The sequence below is a fragment of the Carassius gibelio genome, chromosome A21 (assembly GCF_023724105.1).
Source record: "Carassius gibelio isolate Cgi1373 ecotype wild population from Czech Republic chromosome A21, carGib1.2-hapl.c, whole genome shotgun sequence".
In the NCBI taxonomy this organism is placed as follows: Eukaryota; Metazoa; Chordata; class Actinopteri; order Cypriniformes; family Cyprinidae; genus Carassius; species Carassius gibelio.
In genome coordinates this window covers 10187750-10212031 of record NC_068391.1, presented here as the reverse complement: position 1 = coordinate 10212031, position 24282 = coordinate 10187750, and the positions used below count along the sequence as shown (strand labels likewise).

At 37.7% G+C, this 24282-nt stretch overlaps 2 protein-coding genes across 2 annotated transcripts; one reads left to right on the top strand and one right to left on the bottom strand.

The window, feature by feature from the left end:
- The first annotated feature begins 14080 nt into the window (after window positions 1-14080).
- LOC127941748 (uncharacterized) lies at window positions 14081-15924 on the top strand. The gene is made up of 2 exons (XM_052537114.1): window positions 14081-14172; window positions 14883-15924. Exon 2 carries the CDS (start codon window positions 14911-14913, stop codon window positions 15373-15375), a length of 465 nt encoding a protein of 154 aa, XP_052393074.1. The 5' UTR covers window positions 14081-14172; window positions 14883-14910; the 3' UTR covers window positions 15376-15924.
- Window positions 15925-19228: 3304 nt separating this feature from the next.
- Window positions 19229-21334, bottom strand: htr1ab (5-hydroxytryptamine (serotonin) receptor 1A b). The gene has a single exon (XM_052537113.1). It carries the CDS (start codon window positions 21120-21122, stop codon window positions 19881-19883), a length of 1242 nt encoding a protein of 413 aa, XP_052393073.1. The 5' UTR covers window positions 21123-21334; the 3' UTR covers window positions 19229-19880.
- Window positions 21335-24282: the final 2948 nt, after the last annotated feature.

The window sequence follows — 24282 nt, the reverse complement described above, 5'->3', positions numbered from 1 at the left end:
TCAAGCATTTTATCTTGGTGATCTGTGTGAACTTCCTTCCAGAAATGACGGCAGAATGGTGAGTCTTGCTCAGAGTGAATGTGAATGCTATAAAGCAATCCTCCTGATTGAATGATGACATCTATCACTTGTGGGTAGGTGGTCCCACCTGATCTATTGAGAAAAGGCCAGACTGAAGCGCATGTGAAGTGCTTCGATTATTTCTAACCTCAGTTCCCTTGCATTAAATCTCTTGCATTAAATGTCTATTTTTATAGCTAATATTGAACTGTTTTATATTCTGAAGGCTGTGTTTATTGTCTGAGAGTGGTTTGTAGTCTGTCTCTCTGTTTGTGTGTGTGTGAGAGAGAGAGAGTTTTCCCTCAGACGCGTGTGGTCCATTGGAGAAATGATTAAAGATCTGTTGATGGGCATCTGTATCTCAGGTAGATGAATGCTGTTGACCACATCACTCAGTGAGGCGGTGAGTGGATGTGACGTGCACCAGAGGGAAAGAACAGAAGACCAAATCAATATTCACTCATGTGAGTCTAGTAGCGGCACGGTGGTTCATATCAGATTGATAACACACTGCATGCAGACCACGGTGAAATGGGTGGAAACGAGAGCATTTTATGTGTTTAAGGTGTTTCAGAATACCTCTTTGTATTTTTTTTTTTTTTTTTTACAATATGTTGTAGTAAATTTATGATAAATACACTACAGGTGCTGGTCATATAATTAGAATATCATCAAAAAGTTGATTTATTTCACTAATTCAATTCAAAACGTGAAACCTGTATATTATATTCATTCATTTCACACAGTCACACAGACTGATGTATTTCAAATGTTTATTTCTTTTAATTTTTATGTTTATAACAACTAAGGAAAATCCCAAATTCAGTATCTCAGAAAATTTTAATATTGTAAAAAGGTTCAATTTTGAAGACAGCTGGTGCCACACTCTAATCAGCTAATTACCTAAAAACACCTGCAAATGCCTTTTAATGATCTTTGAGTCTAGTTCTGTAGGCTACACAATCATGAGGAAGACTGCTGATTTGACAGTTGTCCAAAAGACGACCATTGACACCCTGCACAAGGAGGGCAAGACACAAAAGGTCATTGCAAAAGAGGCTGGCTGTTCACAGAGCTCTGTGTCCAAGCACATTAATAAAGAGGTGAAGTGAAGGAAAAGATGTGGTAGAAAAAAAATTGTACAAGCAATAGGGATAACCGCACCTTGGAAATGATTGTGAAACAAAACCCATTAAAAAATGTGGGGGAGATTCACAAAGAGTGACTGCATCTGGAGTCAGTGCTTCAAGAACCACTACACAAAGACGTATGCGAGACATGGGTTTTCCTTGTATCGAGCCACTCTTGAACAACAGACAGCTTCAGAAGCATCTCAAAGCTAAAAGAACTGGACTGCTGCTGAGTAGTCCACAGTTATGTTCTCTGATGAAAGTAAATTTAGCATTTTCTTTGGAAATCAGGATCTCAGAGTCTGGAGGAAGAGAGGAGAGGGACACAATCCACGTTTCTTGAGGTCCAGTGTAAAGTTTCCACAGCCAGTGATGGTATGCAGTGCAATGTCATCTGCTGGTGTTGGTCCACTGTGTTTTCAGAGGTTAAAGGTCAAGTTCAACCAGGATGTTTTAGAGCACTTCATGCTTCCTGCTGCTGACCAACTTTATGGAGATGCAGATTTCATTTTCCAACAGGACTTCCAACAGTGCCAAACTTCAAGTACCTGGTTTAAGGACTATCGTATCCCTATTCTTAATTGGTCAGCAAACTCACCTGACCTTATCCCCATAGAAAATCTTGTGAAGAGGAAGATGCGATGTACCAGACCCAACAATGCAGAAGAGCTGAAGGCCACTATCAGAGCAACCTGGGCTCTCATAACACCTGATCAACTGATCAACTCCATGCCACATAGCTGCAGTAATTCATGTTCATACTTTTCAGTTGGCCAAGATTTCTAAAAATCCTTTCTTTGTAATGGATCTTAATATTCAAATTTTCTGAGATACAGAATTTGGGATTTTCCTTAGTTTTCCGTTATAATCATCAAAATTAAAAGAAATAAAGGTAACACTTTAGAATAAGGTTCCATTAGTTAATGTTAGTTAACTACTTTCGTTAACATGAACTAAGCAAGAACAATCCTTCTACAGCATTTATAAGTCTTAGTTCATGTTAATTTCAACATTTACTAATGCATTATTTAAATCAAAAGTTGTGCTTCTTAACATTAGTTAATGCACTGTGAATTACCATGAACTAACAATGAATAACTGTATTTTCAATAACTAACATTAACGAAGATGAATAAATACAGTAATAAATGTATTATTCATTGTTTGTTCATGTTAATTAATACATTAACTAACATTAACTAATGGAACCTTATTCTAAAGTGTTACCGAAATAAACTTTTTAAATATATCAGTCTGTGTGTATTGAATGAACATAACATACAAGTTTAACTTTTTGAATGGAATTAGTGAAATAAATCTACTTTTTGATGATATTCTAATTATATGACCAGCACCTGCTGTTCAGAAGTTTGGAGTCATTAAGATATATTAAATTAAGATTTATATTAAAAGAAATTCATTTTATTAAGTAAGGAAGGATTAAATGGGTAAAAAGTGAAATGCAGATATTTTTAACTTTCATTAAAGAATCCTGCAAAAAAATAAAAATAATGTACACAAAAAAAATCTTATGCAGCACAACTTTTTTCAACATTGATAAAATCCTTTCAACCTCACGGGCCTTTTCGGTCTACACTTGATCTGGTAAAACATTGATGATGCTGCTCAATCTCAGCATTTGAAGCTGTGTGAGCTAGTTTAGTGTCCCCTGATCACTCAAATACTCCATGAGCCCACTGACTACATCAGTAAAATAGTCCAATTCCCAGAGGAAAAGAACAATTACATGGTTTGTGAGTATCTTCATCCCAGTGGCTTTAACAGTTTGTTGGAGTTTCAACACAATAGCTCTTCAAATCGTGAGTAAATTCAAATCATTTCAAGCTACTCAAGCTTGACTTTAAGTGATGTTGAAAGTATAGGCTGGTAAACAAAAACTTTGACAGAATCCTCCCGTGATGTGTGAACCTCTTTTATTTAAGCTGGCAATGTGCTGGATTAAACTGTGCATGATGAATTGGTTTTGTTGGAGGCAGGGCTACCTGCTTTCTCTCAGATATGTGTTATGTTGCCCTTATTTACATCATTTTGAGAAATTTTGTTTATTGGCTCCCCTCTGTCCTTCTCTGACCCTTTCAAGCGCCACTATTAAAACCATGTGCAAGAAAACTGAATTAAATTTTTGACACCTGTTCAAGGACAAACGAGAACTGTTTGAGTTATGTGATTTCTACAGCGGACCTCAGGGAAATACTAAACATAAATTCCCTTGATAGTCTCTAAAACACATTAAATATTTAACTTCTCTATAGTAGTAAGCCACATGAAACTTTATTACAGAAATTTTTCTACAGATGTGAGGTGTTCTTCTGTAAAACATTTACATTTATTATGAAAGGTGATTATAATACAGAAGATTCTGCCATAATCGTTGCCTGGGTTGCGTACATATGTGTGGGGCGGAGCTATCAAAGTGGGGGTAAGATTTTCGTTGGGGATAATCTTTGTTTATTACAAAGATGCTGCTTTCCGCTTCACAAGATGTTATTTTTAAGAACTGGAGGCTTGTGGACTATTCTGATGTTTTCATCCGCTGTTTGGACTCTCATTCTGATGGCACCCATTCACTGCAAAGGATCCAATGATGAGCAAGTCATGTAACGCTGAATTTCACCAAATCTGGCCTGATGTTCTGAAAAAACAAACTCATCCACATCCAAAAGTACATTTTCATTTTAGGGTAAACTACTCCTTAAAAGGTGGTGTAAGTGATTTCTGGTAATCAATGCTGATATTTCAAATCTATTTCAAAATAATGAACCTTTTTGAAGAATGACCAGAGATGAGGCATTAAGTGCATGGCACTGTGACCAACTTAACATTTTACAGAATTTAATGTAGCAATGTGGTTGCTCAGTTTTTCAAGATCCGTTTTAATCGAGTAAAGATTACACACATATATAAATACACATATGTATATATATATGGCCTATGAACACGCTGATAGAACTGTTCTAATTATCTTGAAAGTGATTCAGTGATAAGCAGTAACTGTTAATCAATCCATTTACATTTTTCAGTATTTCTTTGGGCAGCCAATTAGGATGGTTGAAAATTAGGTGCATAATAAGCAGCCAATCAAGCCAAGCCTATCATTATTTGCCTAATGGGAAGTAGGAATTTAGTTTTGCAGTTGTTTCCACTTTGACGTAAAGTATAGTAGCTGATCTCAATGTGAAAAAAAAAAAATACATTTTTCAATATGTTCTTAGGCCAAAAAGCACATTTAAAACACATCTTTAAGCTTCTGTTGTCAAATATGCTTAGACAGATTGACCTATACAGATGCAGACTCTTGTCTTTAGGCTGTAAAATAACTTAATAATTGTTTTCCACTTGCTAACCATTACATTGTGGTGTGGGGTTGTGTGTGTTGGGCCAGCTAAATGTCAAACTGTCGTGCTGATTAACAAAATGCAGGAAACTGATTAGTATTCTTGTCTATCCTTTGTGACATGAGGCATAATTGGTGTGAGCTTTTTGGTGTGAGTAATTGGCTTATGCATTCTAACAGGTAATATATTTTTATTATCTCCAATGAAAGTGGAATATAAATGTGATTTAATTGATTATTTTGCCCTTTTTTTATCTCTGCAAGGGCGCTATTATCTTAAAAATCTGCATTAATAGTTGCAGTCCATCTATCGCATTTTAGAAGTATCATCTCTTTTATCACTGCTGGATGAAATTCCATTGTGTGAACTCTTGCCTCTGTGACAGTTGCCAAAGGACATCTCCAGAGAGGTTTATAGCATGACCTTGGGGGGCTTAAGTTTTGAATATGGAAATTGCTTTCCTTTTTAGGCCTTGATTAAGTGGCCTTGCACACAGCATTCTATGCCTATTAAGTATTTAATGAATGCTCTTATTAAATATCTCTGATGAGTTCTGAAACCTCATAATGAATTTGACACAGTGGCCATGAGCTTCTGTGAAAATTAGCCGTTTACTCTCATGTCTGATCATGGTCCATTACATGTCCAGCTGTGGTTAGTGGATCTAACCTGCGATGCAATACAGTGGATTGTGGACCTTGGCTGAAGGATTTAAAATGTAGGTTATTTGTTTGGTGCATTATATTTTGCTAGTAGGAATGGAAAAAGGATATTAAAGTAGGTTCAGGAGGTGGCCGAATGACCAGAAGGAGGACGAACAGAGAGTCCAGGGTGGCAACAGAAGGGAACTGGAGCCGGAGGAAGAGCCAGGCCACAGCCAATGATGGCGGCCCATGGTGGAGCCGGCAGATGGAGGAGAGCTGATGAGCCAGAGCGACACAGGATCCAGAGGGACTAGGTGGAGCAGACAACCGAAGAAGGGATCTGGAAGGCTGCGGTGGAGCCGGAGCGACTGAGGACCAAGGAGGAGCCAGAGGGAAGGAGGAGCCTGACAGAGCCATAGGGGCGGAGGGATGAGATGGAACCAGAGGAGTGGAGTCCCAAGGCGATTAATTGTCGACGGCAGACCAAGGCGGAGCCGGAGGGAAGAGGGAGCCCTGTGGAGCTGGTGGACTGATGGGCCACAATGGAGAGGAGGGAGCTAGGAGCCATGGTGGAGTCACTGAGTCGAAGGGCCGAGGCAGAATCCAGTCTGGAGTCTGGAGGTGGAGACAAGGGAGCCTCCAGCCACGACGCCAATGGAGACTAATTTGAATCCAGCACACAGGTGGTGAGTTGAGAGTGAACAGTGGGGCAGACAGGAGACAGCATTTGCTGTGGTGAAGCAGGGATGACAGGTGGAGTCAGGAAAGGGGGGAAGGGTCGGTGGTAGTTCAGGATGCTCAGGGGGCTTATAACCAGCGTGTGCTGCCCACACACACCACAAGTCGAGACTGGACAACCAAAGACTGAACAAAATGCGGGGATCGTAAATGAGGATAATTACTAGACACACCTGAACATAATGACACAATCAACAGGAGACAGACACTAGGTCACAAAGAGAACACAGGGAATGAAAAACACAACAAGACGTCTGTAACTTTGACAAAAGTTTTTTTTTTACTGTAATATATACAGTACAGACCAAAAATTTGGACACACCTTCTCATTCAAAGATTTTTCTTTATTTTCATGACTATGAAAATTGTAGAGTCACACTGAAGGCATCAAGGGCTATTTGACCAAGAAGGAGAGTGATGGGGTGCTGCCTCCACAGTCACCGGACCTGAACCCAATCGAGATGGTTTAGGGGTGAGCTGGACCGCAGACAGAAGGCAAAAGGGCCAACAAGTGCTAAGCATCTCTCGGGGAACTCCTTCAAGACTGTTGGAAGACCATTTCAGGTGACTACCTCTTGAAGCTCATCAAGAGAATGCCAAGAGTGTGCAAAGCAGTAATCAAAGCAAAAGGTGGCTACTTTGAAGAACCTAGAATATGACATATTTTCAGTTGTTTCACACTTTTTTGTTATGTATATAATTCCATATATAATTTCACATGTGTTAATTCATAGTTTTGATGCCTTCAGTGTGAATCTACATTTTTCATAGTCATGAAAATAAAGAAAACTATTTGAATGAGAAGGTGTGTCCAAACCAGGGGCGTAGATTACGCGGGGGGCATGTACCCCCCACTTTAAATATCATGGAAATTCGAAGACATTTATATACGATTTCGACAACATATGGTTTTTCAAGTCATCTCCAGCAGGTGATAAATACAGTATATCAACAAAACAGTGCTAATTGACATAGATTTATTACAGTATAGAAACTATTCTGCCTTATTAAGTGTTTGTAGCATGTAAAAAAATAATTATTATTTGTTATTGTCAAGCAGTTATAGATTTCTAAGCAAATTAAAATATGGAAATTAGAGAATAATTAAAGTTCTCAGTCAAGTCTCTTTTGTTCACCAAACCTGCATTTATTTGATCCAAAGTACAGCAAAACAGTAAACAGAAATATTTTAATAGACTATTTAAAATAACTGTTTTCTATTCGAATATATTTCAAAATGTTATTTATTGAGATTTTAAAGCTTGCTAAATAAAAGTATTCATTTCTATAATTTATTTTCCAAAAAATATATTTTTTTTGAATGAAATACTGTATAATGTTGCAAAGGCTTTTTATTTCACATAAATGTTGATCTTTGGATCCTTCTATTCATCAAACAATGCTGAAAAAAAATGTACTCATGTTTTAATTATTGATAATCAGCAAATCAGTATATAGAATGATTTGATTTCTTAAAGATGTGACACTGGAGTAATGATGCTGAACATTCACCTTTGATCACAATTACATTTTAAAATATATTCAAATAGAAAATAGTTATTTTAAATAGTAAAAACTTTTAAAACTTTTGCTGTACTTTGGATCAAATAAATGCAGGCTTGGTGAGCAGAAGAGACTTTAAAAACATGAAAAATCTTACTGTTCAAAAACTGTTGATTGGTAGGCTATATAGATTACAGAAATGTTCTATTGTAATGTTTTATATTATATTGTAATGTGTGTGTGTGTGTGTATTATATATATATATATATATATATATATATATATATATATATATATATATATATATATATATATTTATATATATAATTTCTGTCCCCCTCACTTCTGAAAAGATGGCTACGCCCCTGGTCCAAACTTTTGGTCTGTACTGTATATGTATTTACATTTTTGTACCAAATATAAAGAAAATGTTCACTGGTGGTTTCAGACCTTTTGACCCAACTGTACAAGTAATTTCTGATTACAGTGTTGTAATATTCTCAGCATCTAGGTTATAATTGCAATAATGAATTGCATGCACTCATTTTCATGGTGTTTGGTGGTCAGAAATGGCTTTCTGCTCGATTCTTAGTGCTCAAAGTTTGAGAACTGCTTTCCTACCCCCCACCCCTCTCTCTCCCCCTCATAGACACACCTCTTCTATTTGATTTACAAAGGACATAATGATAGTGAGAAAGTCCTTTTGCCACTGATGAGATAAATATTTATGAGCGGGCGTGGAGGCAATTTAAATGACTTTCTTTAGACCGAGGGGCTTCATTAAACGCCAGGGCAAATCACTGAGGTCACGCGACTGAGTGAGATCCACGTCTGAAGTTCAGCGCGTGGGCTCTCTGAAGTGCCCATCAGTGGGCTGCTGTGTAGACATGTAAAAAAAAAAAATAATCTCTACATGCTGGTATCTTCATATCAAAGAGAGCTGATTACCACCAAATATTTCAAATTGCACTTCCCTCTTTCCCTCTTCAGCATGAAGAGTCTCTTCAATTCCAAGTCCATGTACGGGGGCCTCAAGAACGTATGACAAATAGCATGAAATGAATACATCTGTTGGTTTATTGCAATGTTGGTGAATTTGCTGGACTGTTAAAATGAGACGAGTAAAAGAAAAAAAAAGAAGAAGATTTTTTTGTTTGTATTTGTTTGTTGTTGCTTTTATACAATTAAAAACTTCTAACAACTTTCAGGAATAACTTTCAGTTTCTTCTTTAGGGTGATAAGGCAATGCACAATGGGAGGGATCACATTCAACCACAGTGTTATGCCAGCTGTCACTGTCATAGACTGTTTGTTCTGTTTAGTCCAATCAAGGTCAAGTCACGCATGGAGTACTGCCCCCTTTTGGGAGATTTCCCTCTGAGAATCGTCCAAAGTGTTCTTATAGACTTCCGTACAAAGATTTTTTTTTTAACTGCATGTACTGCTATGCTATGCAATGTGAAGGAAGGGCTTGCACTAACGTGCTTTTGTCATCATACGTAAACTGAACTTGTGCAAAGATTAGTGGGAACAAACATATCTCTGTTTGTTACCTTTAAGCTGAATAATGTTTTCTGTCACTCGGCCTGCACCCTCATCCTTTGGCAGAATCACAGCTGTGCAGATGTACAGCCATATTGCACACCTACTTCTGTGATATTGCTCATACAGTCAGGTTAAGGCGACTGGTATTGGTCTTTCTGTTTGCATCTCCATGTGATCTTGTCTGGTATTGTAGCTTGACTTGTCGAACAAAAATGCAAATGACAAACAAATGAAATGTTTATTTTTTTCCTTACAGTTTTTACTGTTGCACTATATACATAAATTGTGAATTATGAAAATTATCTATTTTTTTATCTTGAAAAATTCTTGCAAAAAAATATAGTTTTGTGAGAATCATTCTCAAATGTAATCTCAAACTTGATAAAAAAAAAAAAATACATCTTTATTTCAAATGTTTCCAGTCTTGATATTTTTCCTTTTGTTATACTGGGATGTATGCTAAATTTGTTGGACGTGGCACCCTATCATAAAAAAATTATGTGATGAGTATGTGTAATCTTGTCATTTTAAGACAATAAACATGAGATGAAGCACATAATACTGAACCATTTCAAATATAGACAATAAATAATTGAGTTCATTCAATTTATTGCTATAAGTTCTACAAGAAAGTAATATTTCCCTAACTCAAAATTTCACATTTAAGTCAGTGTGTTACTTACAGAATTTGTAATTTTTTGTGAAATTTACCAGAAAGTACTGACTGAAAACTGCCCCTGTTCATAAGACAAAAGACTTATATAACATAAACCACTGTAACATACTACATGTCTTAATATAACAAGGGCATCACTCAACTAAATAAATAAAATAAAATGAAAACAATCAACTAAATTTTAAGTTGAAAAACAAACCTTTCCTGACATTATAAAACAACAATAATGTAAAAAAAAAAAAAAAAAAGTCTAAGAAGGCAACTGTAATTATTCATCCCCCAGTGCACACTGGGAGTAGACTGAATGGGACCATAAAAACAACAACATTATTTCAATGGCCTTTCTAATTAAAATAATAAAAATAACATATACAAAGTATTTCTTCCCTGCTGTGCTTAAAAAATGCTGGAAAAGAAAAATGAAATAAAAAAATTGTTTCTATAGCCATTTTTCAGTGTAGAGCTCTTTTAAAAGTTTATTTTAAAGTTAAACATTTTCATGTAGTCTTTAAAAGTAATATATATATATATAGTCTATAAATTTGCTATAATAATTTTTAAATAAATTATATTTAAATTAAGAGTCATAGAAACTACTGTCTTGTTATGCTTTGTAAGTTTTACAAACACTGCATTTTTTACAGTTTGTTCTGACTTCTGCAAAGTTTTCCAGTCTTTTCCCTCAGTTGCGAGTGAGCTCTCTGCGTATTATTGTAAAGTTTCTTCGAGTAGTTTGGGTTGGTGGGAAAAGTCAGGCATTCTTTCAAACAGCTGGTGCCGACGGGTTAACATATGTCTGGAGGTGATAGCTGGATGACCTTGTCCTGTCCATCTCTGTGTGATAAGATGATCTGACAGATAACTTCCATGAGCCCCTGGACATGTGCTGCTTCATAGAACCCCAACCCTGACAACAGCATGTTGTTCTGAGAATATCCGTCTTCTCCTAGGAATGCCATCTTAAATATGCATGTGGAGAGTTTGTATGTGTATGAAGTGACATCTCAATACGGCAAACACCACTGCTGATCAGAACTTTATGCTTTATATACACCTGCAGTTGTAATGGATTCCTGATGTTCAACAACTCTTGATAGCATGGGTGTTGTGATGGGTGTAGTTTTTTGCTGACACTGCAGTTGACACTTTTAATGTCACCTTTTTTGATTCAGACTCACATGGTCAATGAATCAACTCACGCTCTGTGAGTATTTTTCAGTTATGTCAATACTGAACCATCTAAAATTGTTATTTTAAAAACTTTTTAATTTTAAAAACTGCTTAAAAAAATGAGACTTTACACCACTTTAAAGCTGTGTAACTCAAGTGATCATTCAGTCGTCCTCTTATTGTTTGTCCATTATATGCCATATTTATTTTAAAGATTAGTCTATGTCAAGAGAATCTTCTCCACAGCAATTTAGACAAACAACACAATCTTGTTTCGCTCAAGAAAACAAGTAAAGCAATTATTTTTCAGAGCAACATCTAAATGGTTTCACACAAGGACCTGTTTTTGGTCACCTAAACACCTTTTTGAGGCTAAATGGAAATTTTCTGGTTATGTGATGTGAAGAGACACGAAAACTCTTGGTCCAGCACACACTCATAGCTGGCAAAAATATGTATATATACAGTCACCTAAAGGATTATTAGGAACACCATACTAATACTGTGTTTGACCCCCTTTCGCCTTCAAAACTGCCTTAATTCTACGTGGCATTGATTCAACAAGGTGCTGAAAGCATTCTTTAGAAATGTTGGCCCATATTGATAGGATAGCATCTTGCAGTTGATGGAGATTTGTGGGATGCACATCCAGGGCACGAAGCTCCCGTTCTACCACATCCCAAAGATGTTCTATTGGGTTGAGATCTGGTGACTGTGGGGGCCATTTTAGTACAGTGAAGTCATTGTCATGTTCAAGAAATCAATTTGAAATGATTCGAGCTTTGTGACATGGTGCATTATCCTGCTGGAAGTAGCCATCAGAGGATGGGTACATGGTGGTCATAAAGGGATGGACATGGTCAGAAACAATGCTCAGGTAGGCCGTGGCATTTAAACGATGCACAATTGGCACTAAGGGGTCTAAAGTGTGCCAAGAAAACATCCCCCACACCATTACACCACCACCAGCCTGCACAGTGGTAACAAGGCATGATGGATCCATGTTCTCATTCTGTTTACGCCAAATTCTGACTCTACCTTCTGAATGTTTCAACAGAAATCCAGACCAGGCAACATTTTTCCAGTCTTCAACTGTCCAATTTTGGTGAGCTTGTGCAAATAGCCTCTTTTTCCTATTTGTAGTGGAGATGAGTTGTACCCGGTGGGGTCTGTTACTGTTGTAACCCATCCGCCTCAAGATTTTGCATGTTGTAGCTTTACAAATGCTTTGCTGCATACCCTGCTTGTAATGAGTGGTTATTTCAGTCAAAGTTGCTCTTCTATCAGCTTGAATCAGTCGCCCATTCTCCTCTAGCATCAACAAGACATTTTCACCCACAGGATTGCCACATACTGGATGTTTTTCCCTTTTCACACCATTCTTTGTAAACCCTAGAAATTGTTGTGCGTGAAAATCCCAGTAACTGAGCAGATTGTGAAATACTCAGACCGGCCCATCTGGCACCAACAACCATGCCACGCTCAAAATTGCTTAAATCACCTTTCTTTCCCATTCTGACATTCGGTTTGGAGTTCAGGAGATTGTCTTGACCAGGACCACACCCCTAAATGCATTGAAGCAACTGCCATGTGATTGGTTGATTAGATAATTGCATTAATGAGAAATTGAACAGGTGTTCCCAATTATCCTTTAGGTGAGTGTTTATCATACAGAGTTGAATATTTCCAACAGATTTATCTATGGAAGCCAGTTTCTGCCCAAGGATAAAAAAAGCAATTGAGACTTTATTTATTTATGTTTCCCTCAATTGCAAGTTTATAACTCACAATGTGACTTGGTCTTGCTTATAAGGCATATCAATGTGATATTGAATTATGTTTGTATAGAGTCCTGCACCTAACGCTGATAACCTGCAGTGGCCTCTGAGAGCTTTTGCACTTTTTTTCCATTATTTCTGGGTTCATACTGACCCATCTGTCCATGGGGAACACACATGAGTGATTGTGAGCTGGCTTTAATCTGTCTCGCTGCACTATGCCTGGGGAGGGCTGCAGGTGGCTCAGACCACAGTGGAGCCAATGCCAACAGCACAGTACTTCCTAATACACAAAACCTCTAGATCAGCACCACTCCAGCACTGAAGTGTGTGCTTTTCAATAGCTGCAGATTTCAGAAAAAACTGCAGTCCTTCAATTAATTATTTGATTTTCTGTGTCTGTGCCTACACAGTACTGTGCACAAAAAAATATTGATATTCATTAGAGACATCTCTCACAAGACTTTTCAGCTGCACAGGAAAACAAGTAATCGATGGATAATTAAAATAACATTGATTAATCTATCATTTTGAATAGGAGTTTTCATTAATGATTTCTTGGATGCTTTTTTCTGCAAATTGAATCTTAGAGTAGAAGAAAAGGAATGCTCTGAGACAACATTTAACAAAATTTTAAATCTTGGCATAAATGTAAAAAATTATAATATATAAAAGTCAAAAACATAGCATTATGACAAATGAATAAAAGGATACTTTAAATGATGCACTATTTGTAGGTCACTAATCAAAAAAGCAATACAAAAGTACATTTATTTGATCAAAGAAACACGGTAACATTAAAAAATTAATACGGTGAAATATTATTACAATTTAAAATAGCTGTTTCTTTATTTTAAATATTGTAAAATATAATTTATTCAGCATCTTTACTCCAGTCTTCAGTGTCATATGACCCTTCAGAAATCATTTTAATATGCTGATTTGCTGCTCAGGAAACATTTCTTCTTATTAGTGTTATAAATGGTTCTGCTTCATTATTCTTTGATAAATAGAAAGCTAAAAAGTACTGTATTTATTTAAAATAGGAATCTTCTGTAACATTAAAAAAATATTTACCGTTAATATTGACCAATTAATAGCATCCTTATTGAAGGAAAGTATTATTCCTTCTAATAAATTGTACAGTATGTTCTTTTAATATTTACTTTTAGATCTGAGACATTTATGGGACTTTAAAATAATACGTTAATTGTAGTCACAAAAAGTAAACAGTACTGTACAAAAATGTCAGCCAACTTTAATGTATTTTTTTATGTTTTGTTTAAAAGTCATTTCACACTGGCTTGTGCCCCGATGGCAAGCCTGCGTTTTTTGATAAGTCAGTACTTTCCTCTCACATGAGAATACTTCTGCCAAACAGACCAACATCCTTTGCCAGTTTCCTGTAACCATAGAGATAATGAGTTCAGCCAATCCCCAGACAGGACTGTGTGGAATGTTTTCCTGATCTCTCTATGAATTTCCTTCCACGACAAACGCTCTCTCCCACATTTTTAGAGCACAACTCTCAGTTCCTCGCCAGGAATACTTCTATGGAATTCTGTGGAAAAAGTAAGTTTTTTAAATTCCTTTACAGTTTTATTTCTGCACAAATATTTCAATTCTACAGTGTTATAAGTTATGCAATCCTCAGAAGACTGGATGATTATGCTGTTGCAAAGTCTGTAAGTTACACACTCCACCAGTTGAACTGCCTCACAATGCTTCAATATTGGCTCAGCCTCGGCAGCTCTCTGGTGTGCAAGACTCACCGAAGCCTTTGATTAAATCTATATTAGACCCGAGATCTCCACAGGACGGCCATCTTATTAGACTGATCTCAGCAGGTTAACCACTTACATATTTCAGTCATTCACACAAAGGTTCATTCTGTTTCATTGCTGTTTTAATCGAGCTCCAGAAGTCGCCATCAAGCCTTGATCCAATTCCTGGGACTGCAAACCATGTTCTCTGGAACAGATGTTCAGCAACGGTCGCCTACATTCACCTCTGAGCAGACACTTTCGAATGAGGGATTTTATAGCAATGCCGTAGAACAGTTCTTAAAATAACCTTTTTAAAGAACCTTTTTCCACTTTAAAGAACATTTTGCTAAATGGAAGGTTCCATGGATGTTAAAGGTTCTTCATGGAACCATGAATGCCAATAAAGAACCTTTATTTTTAAGAGTGCGTGGTTGTGAAACACATGTCTGGATTGACAGGAGCTGCCCACTGAAAGAACAGACAGAAACTTGATTGTTTGCCCTGTGTTCTTCTCAGGAAGCCATCATCTGTGAATCAATCATCCATGGAATGTGCCTCATCTCTGCCCCATGTTTGCAGGGACTTTGAGCTCAGTTTGGCTGTGGTGTTGATGGTCTTGGCTGGGATATTGATCTTGGCATTGCTGTACTGGGTGCTTCTGCTGCGCCACAGGCTCCGCATTGCACAGGCCAGGAATGCTCTGGAAAACGTTGGTTTCTACCACATGGCTCAGTATGATCTAAAAGAGCCCAACCTGCCTGTAGTGACCCCTTCTCTTCCCTCCCCACCTCCACCTGTTCCCCATCCCCCTGTTCACATCACTCCACCTCCACCGCCCATGCTGAATGCGTCTGCCCCCATCATCCACACCACCCCACCCAGCCCTCACCCGTCATGTGGAGCTGGCTCGTATGCAGAGGTGTATTCACGGATCGGAGTCCTACGACCCTCAAGACTCTCCAGCGTGAGTCAGACCCAGGTGATCCTGTTTGAACACTCGGCTCTTTGACGGACTGATGCTTTCAAGTCCATGCACAGCTGGTTTCATTTCAACTGTGGTTATTTTGGGCTGTTTTGTCATATTTAAAGTGTCAGGGGTAAATCAGACAATCACCATCTTTCAAGTACATTAATGGTTGAATTTACATTGGGCCCCTTTTATTTTTTACTAGATGTGTTACATTTAAAAGCTTTCAAATGTGTTTCCTATGTTAGGAAAAGTTACAGGAAAAGCATTCCTATGTTTCCTGAATCTGCCTTTGTAATTTCCTTTAAAGGGTGGGATTTCCTGAGGAGACTTTCCATTGCTTTGTTCCTCTCTGCCTCTTAGGAGTTTAATGTTCAATTTTCTTTCACTCTCTTAGCAAATGTACATCAAGTAAATATGTATTATAAAGTAAATAAAACAAAGATAAATAAGTAAATCAAATAAATATATCTAAATATATGTACTACATTCAAAGGTTTGAGTTTGGTACAGTTTTTTACATGTTTTTGAAAGAAGCTTTTTATGCTCACCAAGGCTGTATGCACTGTTATTATTATTATTATCATTATTTTTTGAAAGTCAGCTGTTTTCTATTTTAATATATTGTAATTTATTACTTCCTGTCATGGCAAAGCCGAGTTTTCAGCAGTCATTACTCCTCCGTGTCATAAGATGTTTTTAATATGCTTATTTGGAGCTCAAGAAACTTTTATTATTATTATCAATGTTGAAAATGTTTTTCTTGAAACCATGAAACTTTTTCAGGTTTCATGTACAAACATTCTAAGGCCACAAAGTAAATCTGAATAATTGATGACTCTCTACCACTTCCCTTTCTCATAATGTATAATTTAGCATTGTGAAATAGCTGTGGGAGGAATATGATAACTGTGGAGCAGAAGTTCACAACCTTTTTCTAAACTGAAAACTTGCCTTGGATTTTATATTGCACCCTTACGAAACAGAAGTTTATTCAAGCAGGACTGCAGGACTGCAATCACTGCAGGTCTGCTTGTGTATATGATGAAAGAAAGTTGTCCTTTAAAGGCAGGGTAGGTAAAAAATTTATAAAAAACTTTTTTTCCAAATTTGTTTCAACTTTATTTCTATGTCAATACATAATTAAAATGTAAGTACTCTGAAAAAGAAAGTATAAAAAACGAGTGTCTGTAGACCTCTCACGACTGTTTTAAAGGCAGCTCATTATTTCCATTCACTCCACCCCCTCCCTTCTCTCGATATTAACTCAAATTTTATTTCTTTGTTTATCCAAAGACTTTTTGTTCATTGCCTTTTCTTGTACTGCTACTGTCTTCCTTTTTTTGCCTGGTTTGCCTTCACTAACTGCATAGGCCGGTACTGTGAATTTTACTTGCTGTTTCTCTGCCATTGTTTTGGTATTCCTAGGATCCGTGCCTCTTGAATTCCTCAAATCAAACGTGCGCGCGCAAGTGATCGGGTCATGTGTGGCAAAAGGGTGGTTGCCATGGTTGCGAGAGAGTGACAGTTGCCTAAGCCAATCCTATGTTTCGTCCCAAATGGAAATAATGAGCTGTGTTTAATACAGATTAAACGGTCTAGAGTCACTCGATTTGTATACTCAGAATACTTACATTTTAATTATGCATTGATATATATAAAAAGTTTCAACAAATTTGGAAGAAAGTTGTTTATAAATTTTTTACCTACCCTGCCTTTAAGTATATATATTACATAACATTTTATTAAGCAAAAATAAATTTGTCACTTGAAGTGTTTGTGTAAAAAAGCAATATATTTTTCAACACTGAGATATGGCTAATATCACATGCAACTGTCTGTCGAATTTATGTTGTGCTGGTTTGTAGTATAGTGAGGTAATTTTTATTTAGGAAACAAGCTAGAATCAATTCCATCCCTGCAAAGATTGTAAATGTGCATGATTGCATGTGTGTATGTGAGTGTCTTTGTATTTTACACAAAGCTTCATGTCTGTGATTTGCACCTGACTGTGTAACACTTTTATTACAGGAAACAAGGTTTTACAGAAGAGACTGTATAAAATGAACAGTATATATTTTTTCAGTGTTGAAAATATACCGCAAGTGGCTCCTATACAGCAGTACATTACTTTGATTCTAGTAACACATACTGATCCTACTTTCCCTTGCTTTCATTTCCTGCATGCTGTCAACTTAGATTAAAAATAGCAAAAGGCCCAAGCATAAAATAGCATGAACAATAAATTTCAATTTTTATGGTATACTGCCCGTATCTTTCTCTTAATATGTGTCTTCTGTGCTGTATGAAGTGCTAAAAAAACTTACCTTTCATATGCCCTTAACTGAAGCTGGAATACTAGCACCTGGCACCACTGGGAAAGCTTTCATTGACATACACTCCAGCTCTAATTGTGAACCACAGAACCACATTTTGTGTTGTTTTATTTTAGGTCTGTTTGACAATTGTTTCTAGTGTGCACAAGACCCAAGCAGGGTTTTCTTTTGGATTTACCATTATTCCGCTGTGAATTATGTATGGCTGATCTGAGTTCTTGAGTTTAAACCTTTGTCTCTTGTCCGCTGTGAAGACAGCCACATGAGAATCAGTACTCAGCTTGCTGGATTACATTGGACTTTCCAGAATCTCTTCTTATGACAATGCATCTGCCTCTGATTATTCTTGGTTGAAAGACTGAGCAATATTCAGAACCTCAAACTTAATAACCAAAGCTTGTAGAAATCTTGATTATGAAATTTATGAAACCCAGTAAAGCCTGGATATCAACTTAAATTTTAGTATTTCCTCACACTAAACAACTGAATGGATTTAGAAGATTTGGAATACAGCGCTGGGGACTACAAGACTATTTCTGGTGCTTTTTTGCCCCTTTCGGAGCTTGAAAGGATGAAAAAGTTTATTTGTTAACCAGTTTCTAAACTGTCTCTACTGTACATCTGTTAGTAAGCTCTCAAGCATTTCTTGCAGAGCTGTAACCCAAAATAGACAACTATGGACATGTTTGTTGAGTGATCGGCAGTGGTTTCTCAGCAGGGTTCTGGAGATTTATCATTGCCAATAAATAGCTGTGGATCCTCAGGTTGCTAAATCATGCCAGCTGTGGGTGTGCACGTGGGCTCTGTCTATTGTCCTAGGCCTTTGATCAGATAATTGCACCTCAGACCCAGAGTTTGAAACATCTGAGTGTCTCTATGGTGACCAGCATCACTGTGTCTGCTCTGTTGAGTGGCTTTTAGTGATTCAAACACAACTTGATGGCAGCTGCTTTAGCAACTTTTGAGACCATACGATCCTAGCAGTAGTCCTTCAAAAAAAAAAAAAAGTCATAATGTGGCACAGTTGCTTGTTTTATTGACTTTTCACATTTTCATTTTCAGCACTTGATGGAACAGACGATTTTGTTTCAACAAGAATTCATCAGTTGACATAAACAGTGCCAGCTGGGGACCTGTTAATCTAATTAATTGGAACAATTTGCACTGGCACATTCTTGATCATGTAAAAGCCTCAAGATTTCTATCACCGCAGAAATGAATGGATATGTGCGGTGGAGCATTTTGTTGTGAAAACGTTCTTATATGAAGGGATTTGTTAAGAGGACCTTTTGGACTCTCCATTGCTACTTTGTATCCATTGTTTCACACAGGCTTTCCACACGGGACGAAAGCACAAAGTCAGGATTAATGGGTTTTACAGTTCTTGGCAAAGAGGAAAAGTATAAAGATTTAAATGATGGACTAAGACTGATGTATTAATAAACATATAGCTGTCTCTTGAGAAATTAAAAGCTGCCATATTTATATTATTGTTCAAGTGGCAAATATTGATGATGCACTTCATAACGTCATGTGAGCAAAGGGCATGTGATTATTGATCTGTGAAAAATTTAATGTGGTCATGTGCCGTCAGACATAATATAAAATATATATATATGTTTGCATTTACAGTATAACATACATAATGTATATACTGATACTTATATAATGGATATGCATATGAATCCTTCCATCCAAGTCAGTCTTATGAAAGTGTTAATATCTTCACAGGCGTAAAAAGTTTAAGGTGACGATTCATAGAAAGGTACATAGAATTTTATTTTCTTGCTATTATTTAATTTGTTAGACAGCAGTAAAATATAATATTCCTCAAAAAATTATTTATTTTTAATTATTTAAGTCAATTATTTTTCTTTGTGTGTTGCACAGCGTGATCTCATTCATAAATATTAGTATTTATCAGTTTTGGTCTGTGCATATGATTAATTAAACAATAAATACAAAAATAGAAGGACGAGGACACGAGGTAAACATACAGTGGGACTTTTTATTTTTACATCATGGACATGATCTTAGTTTTCAATACACATTATGTTACCTGATATCACATACATCTGATAAATAAAAGCAATCATATGTTTAGTACTCCTATGTTTCCGGTGCTGTTAAAACACATCATATTGTTTTTCTGAGCAGTCAGTGCTCTTTAAACTCGTGTTTCTGACATTTAAAACTGAAAAAACAGTATGTTTATGGTCTGCAAAAATGGCATTTAATGATTTTCTTGAACGCGCTCTGAAAGTCTTTATTGAAGTACGCGTAAATGATGGGATTCAAAAGCGAGTTTGAATACCCGAGCCAATTAATGACGTCGATGAGCCACAAAGGCATAGCACAAGACGGACAAAAAGGCAGCACGAGCGCTTTAATGAAGAATGGCAGCCAACACACAATGAAAGTGCCCATTATAATGCCCAGAGTCTTCACTGTCTTGCGCTCGCGCGCCAAGGCGAGCTTCCTCTTCGCCTCGGTGTTCTTCTCGTGTTTGTTCTCGAACAGAGGTACAGAGTTTGGCGTGTTGGGCAGAAGCAGGTTGTTTTTGGAATTGCTGTGAACCTCGACGATCTCCAGAGACTCGCCGTCCTCCGCGTGCTTAACTGCGCCGTTTACGCACGCGGCGGGCTTGGGTTCGACTGCGCTTTTCCAGTTTTTGCCCAGCTCTCCGTTGGCTCGCTTAAAAAGCGCAGGTGACACAGTCAAACATTTCACCCTCTTTTTATCAGGTTTTCGAACGGTTTTGCGAATGCGAAATCTTGCCGCTTTGAATATGCGTCCGTACAAGATCAGCATGAGAATCAGAGGGATGTAAAATGCGCAGAAGGTGGAATAAATAGTGTACCATGGGTCGTGGCTGATCATGCAAGCTTCGGGATTGGCCATGTCTTCTGCTTTACTCTTGGGTTGAGATTTCATGATCAACATGGGTGGAATTGATATCGAAAAGCCGACAAACCAGGTAACGGTGATTAAAAGAGCGGCACGTTTTAATGTCCTTTTCTTCATATAGTCTATTGGGTCGGTGATTGCCCAGTATCTATCCAAAGCTATAGCGCACAGGTGCAGAATTGAAGATGTGCAGCATAAAATGTCTAAGGAAATAAAAATATCACAAGTTACCTGTCCGAGTGTCCACTTGTCTAAAACTTGGTAAAGAGCTGCCATTGGCAACACAAGCACCGACACCATGAGGTCCGTCACAGCAAGAGATCCGATCAGGTAGTTTGCAACATTCTGCAGGGATCTTTCCAAAGCAATAGCCGACACAACACAGGCGTTTCCAAATATGGAACATAGAATAAGCGCGCCGATCAGCAAAGACGTGGAGATCTGATAACTTAGAGGAACTTTCACCAGTAAAGTCACATTGTCGATTTGGTGATCTAAACCACTGTCGTTCTGAAAGAATAAAGACGTGTCGTTGTATTCTTCCATGTCGTGTAGAACGTAAAATTAGCAAAACCCCATTAAACAGCACTACTCCTTTCAGAGGAGCTCATACACTTGAAAGCGATGCCAGCCATCAACATTGTTACTGACGACTTGTGACGGCGCGGCTCTGTTTATATCTGCAGTGACTCCAGACGTCAGTTACGCAGGTGTACCGGGTGGGCTGGCATAGAATATGCACACTCGTTTCACCAGAATGTCTTCCAGGTAGGTCCATCCATCATCATCATCGGATTTGTAACAACAACATTTTGGAGCATTTCCAACAGGTGATGAAATAAACAAAAACTGTCAGGATGGGGTCCAATTCCCTGTATTTCCAAAGGATGTAACTTTTTCTTTAGACATCAACTTTTTCTTCAGGTATATAGCCTAGTCCGTTCGGCACCGCAGTCAGCAACACCAGTCGAGCTGAAAATGGTGTTGCTGCTGTTGCTGTCACTACTGTAGCACCTCTGCTGCTGAGAAAATTGAAGGTTTGACCCAATCGCCTCTTCTTCATCCAGACCGCACATAGAGTTTATACTGTCTGTCCCCATACCAAGTTTGCAGATTATAGGCTTAAAGCGTATTCAAACAATTCAAACATTTCAATAGCCAAAAAAAAGTTTATATTGGGCTAAATATGCGAAGAGTTTCCTGAAGAAGCAACAGGTCGCCGCTCCAGTGCATTTCATCGTCAAAACACTGTCATTACTGACTTAATTATATTTTTACACCACAAATATACGACAGGTTTAGAAGTTCTTGATAATAATTGAATGAATAAATGAATGATTTACTTTATTAATCATATATATAATCATAATCATATAATTAATTATATATATATATATTGTGCACTCACAGTATTTACGCCTGTTCCAATACTTTTTGTCCCTCTGTGGCTTCCGCTGTGAAGGCAACTGTACCTCGAGCAGTACCACCAGGCGGCAAGGAACTCGAACGGAAGTTGAAGTCGGCTGCGTGCTGCCATCTTGTAGCAGAACTTCACTTGTGTTAGCATTACCATTGACTCCCATTCATTTTGGCGTCACTTTGACAGCGAATAACTTTACATCTGAGGCGTTTAAAGACTCCATTTGTCAATTATTTATTTCTAAATATACACGACAATGTATAAAGGGCTCCATTACCTTCTATGTTACATTATGGCCCCGTAGAAACAGTTTTTGTAAAAAATAGGCTAACGATTGCGTCATAACCACTCGACTCTCTGACGCATTACCGTACAGAAAGGAGGAGAAGCTCGCAGGCAATTAACTTAATATGGCGTACTGGCGTTACATTTTAAAATAATACAAATACAAAATAATTAATCAGAAAACTTACTCCTGCTCACTCACGCCAAAGAACTCCCCGCTCAAGCCGACGTCTCTGCAAGATTAACGATGGCAGTTTGCACGCACAGCTACTAGAAGATTTACATCTGTCAGACAGGTTGCTGACGTCGTCAAGCTTCGTTTGAGTCTGCGCGTCAGAAACGGAAGTGCTAAAAAACGCTAAAAATGGGCTTCAATTGTCTCAACTTCACTAAAGCAAGTGAAGTTCTGCTACAAGATGGCAGCACACAGCCGACTTCAACTTCCGGTCGACTTCCTTGCCACCTGGTTCCAATGCGGTCGCTGTGTCCATTTCTTTTACTGTCTATGAGTACCACAGACAGTAAAAGAAGTACAGAGCTAGCAGTGTGTTGTTGTTAGCCTTGTAGCCAAACAACTTGAGGTGCTCTTTAGTAATCGCTTCGAAGGAAATGGCTACCTATTTAGTGGTATAGTATATTTTTGGTACATACGTAAAACAGATTTACCGAGACAAACAGTGAGTATTTAATGTAACGTTACATAATTATGTTTGGAACAACACCAGTCAGTACAGAAACTATCACTGAATATTATTATTTTTTCATTAATCAACTTAACTGTTTAAATCTGCGTACAAACTTGACGTGAAATTTAGTGCGTGGTTAAATAGTAACTTTATTATTTTTTATAAAATGATGACATGACACCTCTGTGAACTTCTACACATGCGGTCTCTTGTTTTATTCCTTTTACTTCTGCTGCATTACATTGCATCCTCTCCTATTCACCCACTGCCCCCTAGCGCCTATATGCAAGAACTACGTAACCCATCAGGATTACAAATCTATATTCAACAACTTGAATATTACAGTAACGTTAAATACAGCGACTGTTGTTGTGTTGTACTAATTTTGATGTTTATTGCAGTAGATTGTACTGGCCTATTTTAAAAAAATAAAGTTTGGTAATTTGCAAAAAAAAAAAAAAATGGCAGATTATGAAGACATACAAAGATGACAAATGACACTACTTAAGAACAATCAACTATTTATGCATGCATTATTTTGTTTGTTGTACTTATCTACCTAAGGATTTATATACAAATAAAATATGGTTTTCTAATGCACATTTCAAATAGACCAAAGAAGAAGTTCAATCAGTAACATGTTCTTAAAGGGGGGGTGAAATGCTCGTTTTCACTCAATATCCTGTTAATCTTGAGTACCTATAGAGTAGTACTGCATCCTTCATAACTCCAAAAAGTCTTTAGTTTTATTATATTCGTAAGAGAAAGATAGTCTGTACCGATTTTTCCCGGAAAAACACGACCGACTGGAGGCGTGATGTGTGGGCGGAGCTAAAGAATCACGAGCGCCAGTAGGCTTTTGCGTTGAGAGCGTTTGGAAGCTGTGACCGTGAGGGAAACAACATCATCCAAAACAAACCATGGCTAACAGTCAGATTCAGCCGTTTATTTATGATCCAGAATCAGATCCCGAGGCTGAAACTGAACGAGAGCAGCAGCAGCAACGACTCGCTCCGAGCGGGGCTCGAACCCAGGTCTCCGATGGGAGGCGGACGCACTAACAAGGAGGCAGAGATATTTGAAGCAGTTTTACTCACCGCCTGCGGTTCCAACACACGATCGTGACCCCTTTTCGTTGGGATTGCGTCATCCTTAAGAAATAAACGATACGCAAATCCGTCGTCAAACTGGGCCTTGTTTGTAAAACAAGCATTTTCGAAACGCAAAAACTTGCACAACTCCGTTGATGCTCTGTAAAAATAAACTCCATCCACTGGTCCCTTAATGCAGTTTTTTCTTTGGTAATCTGTGCAGG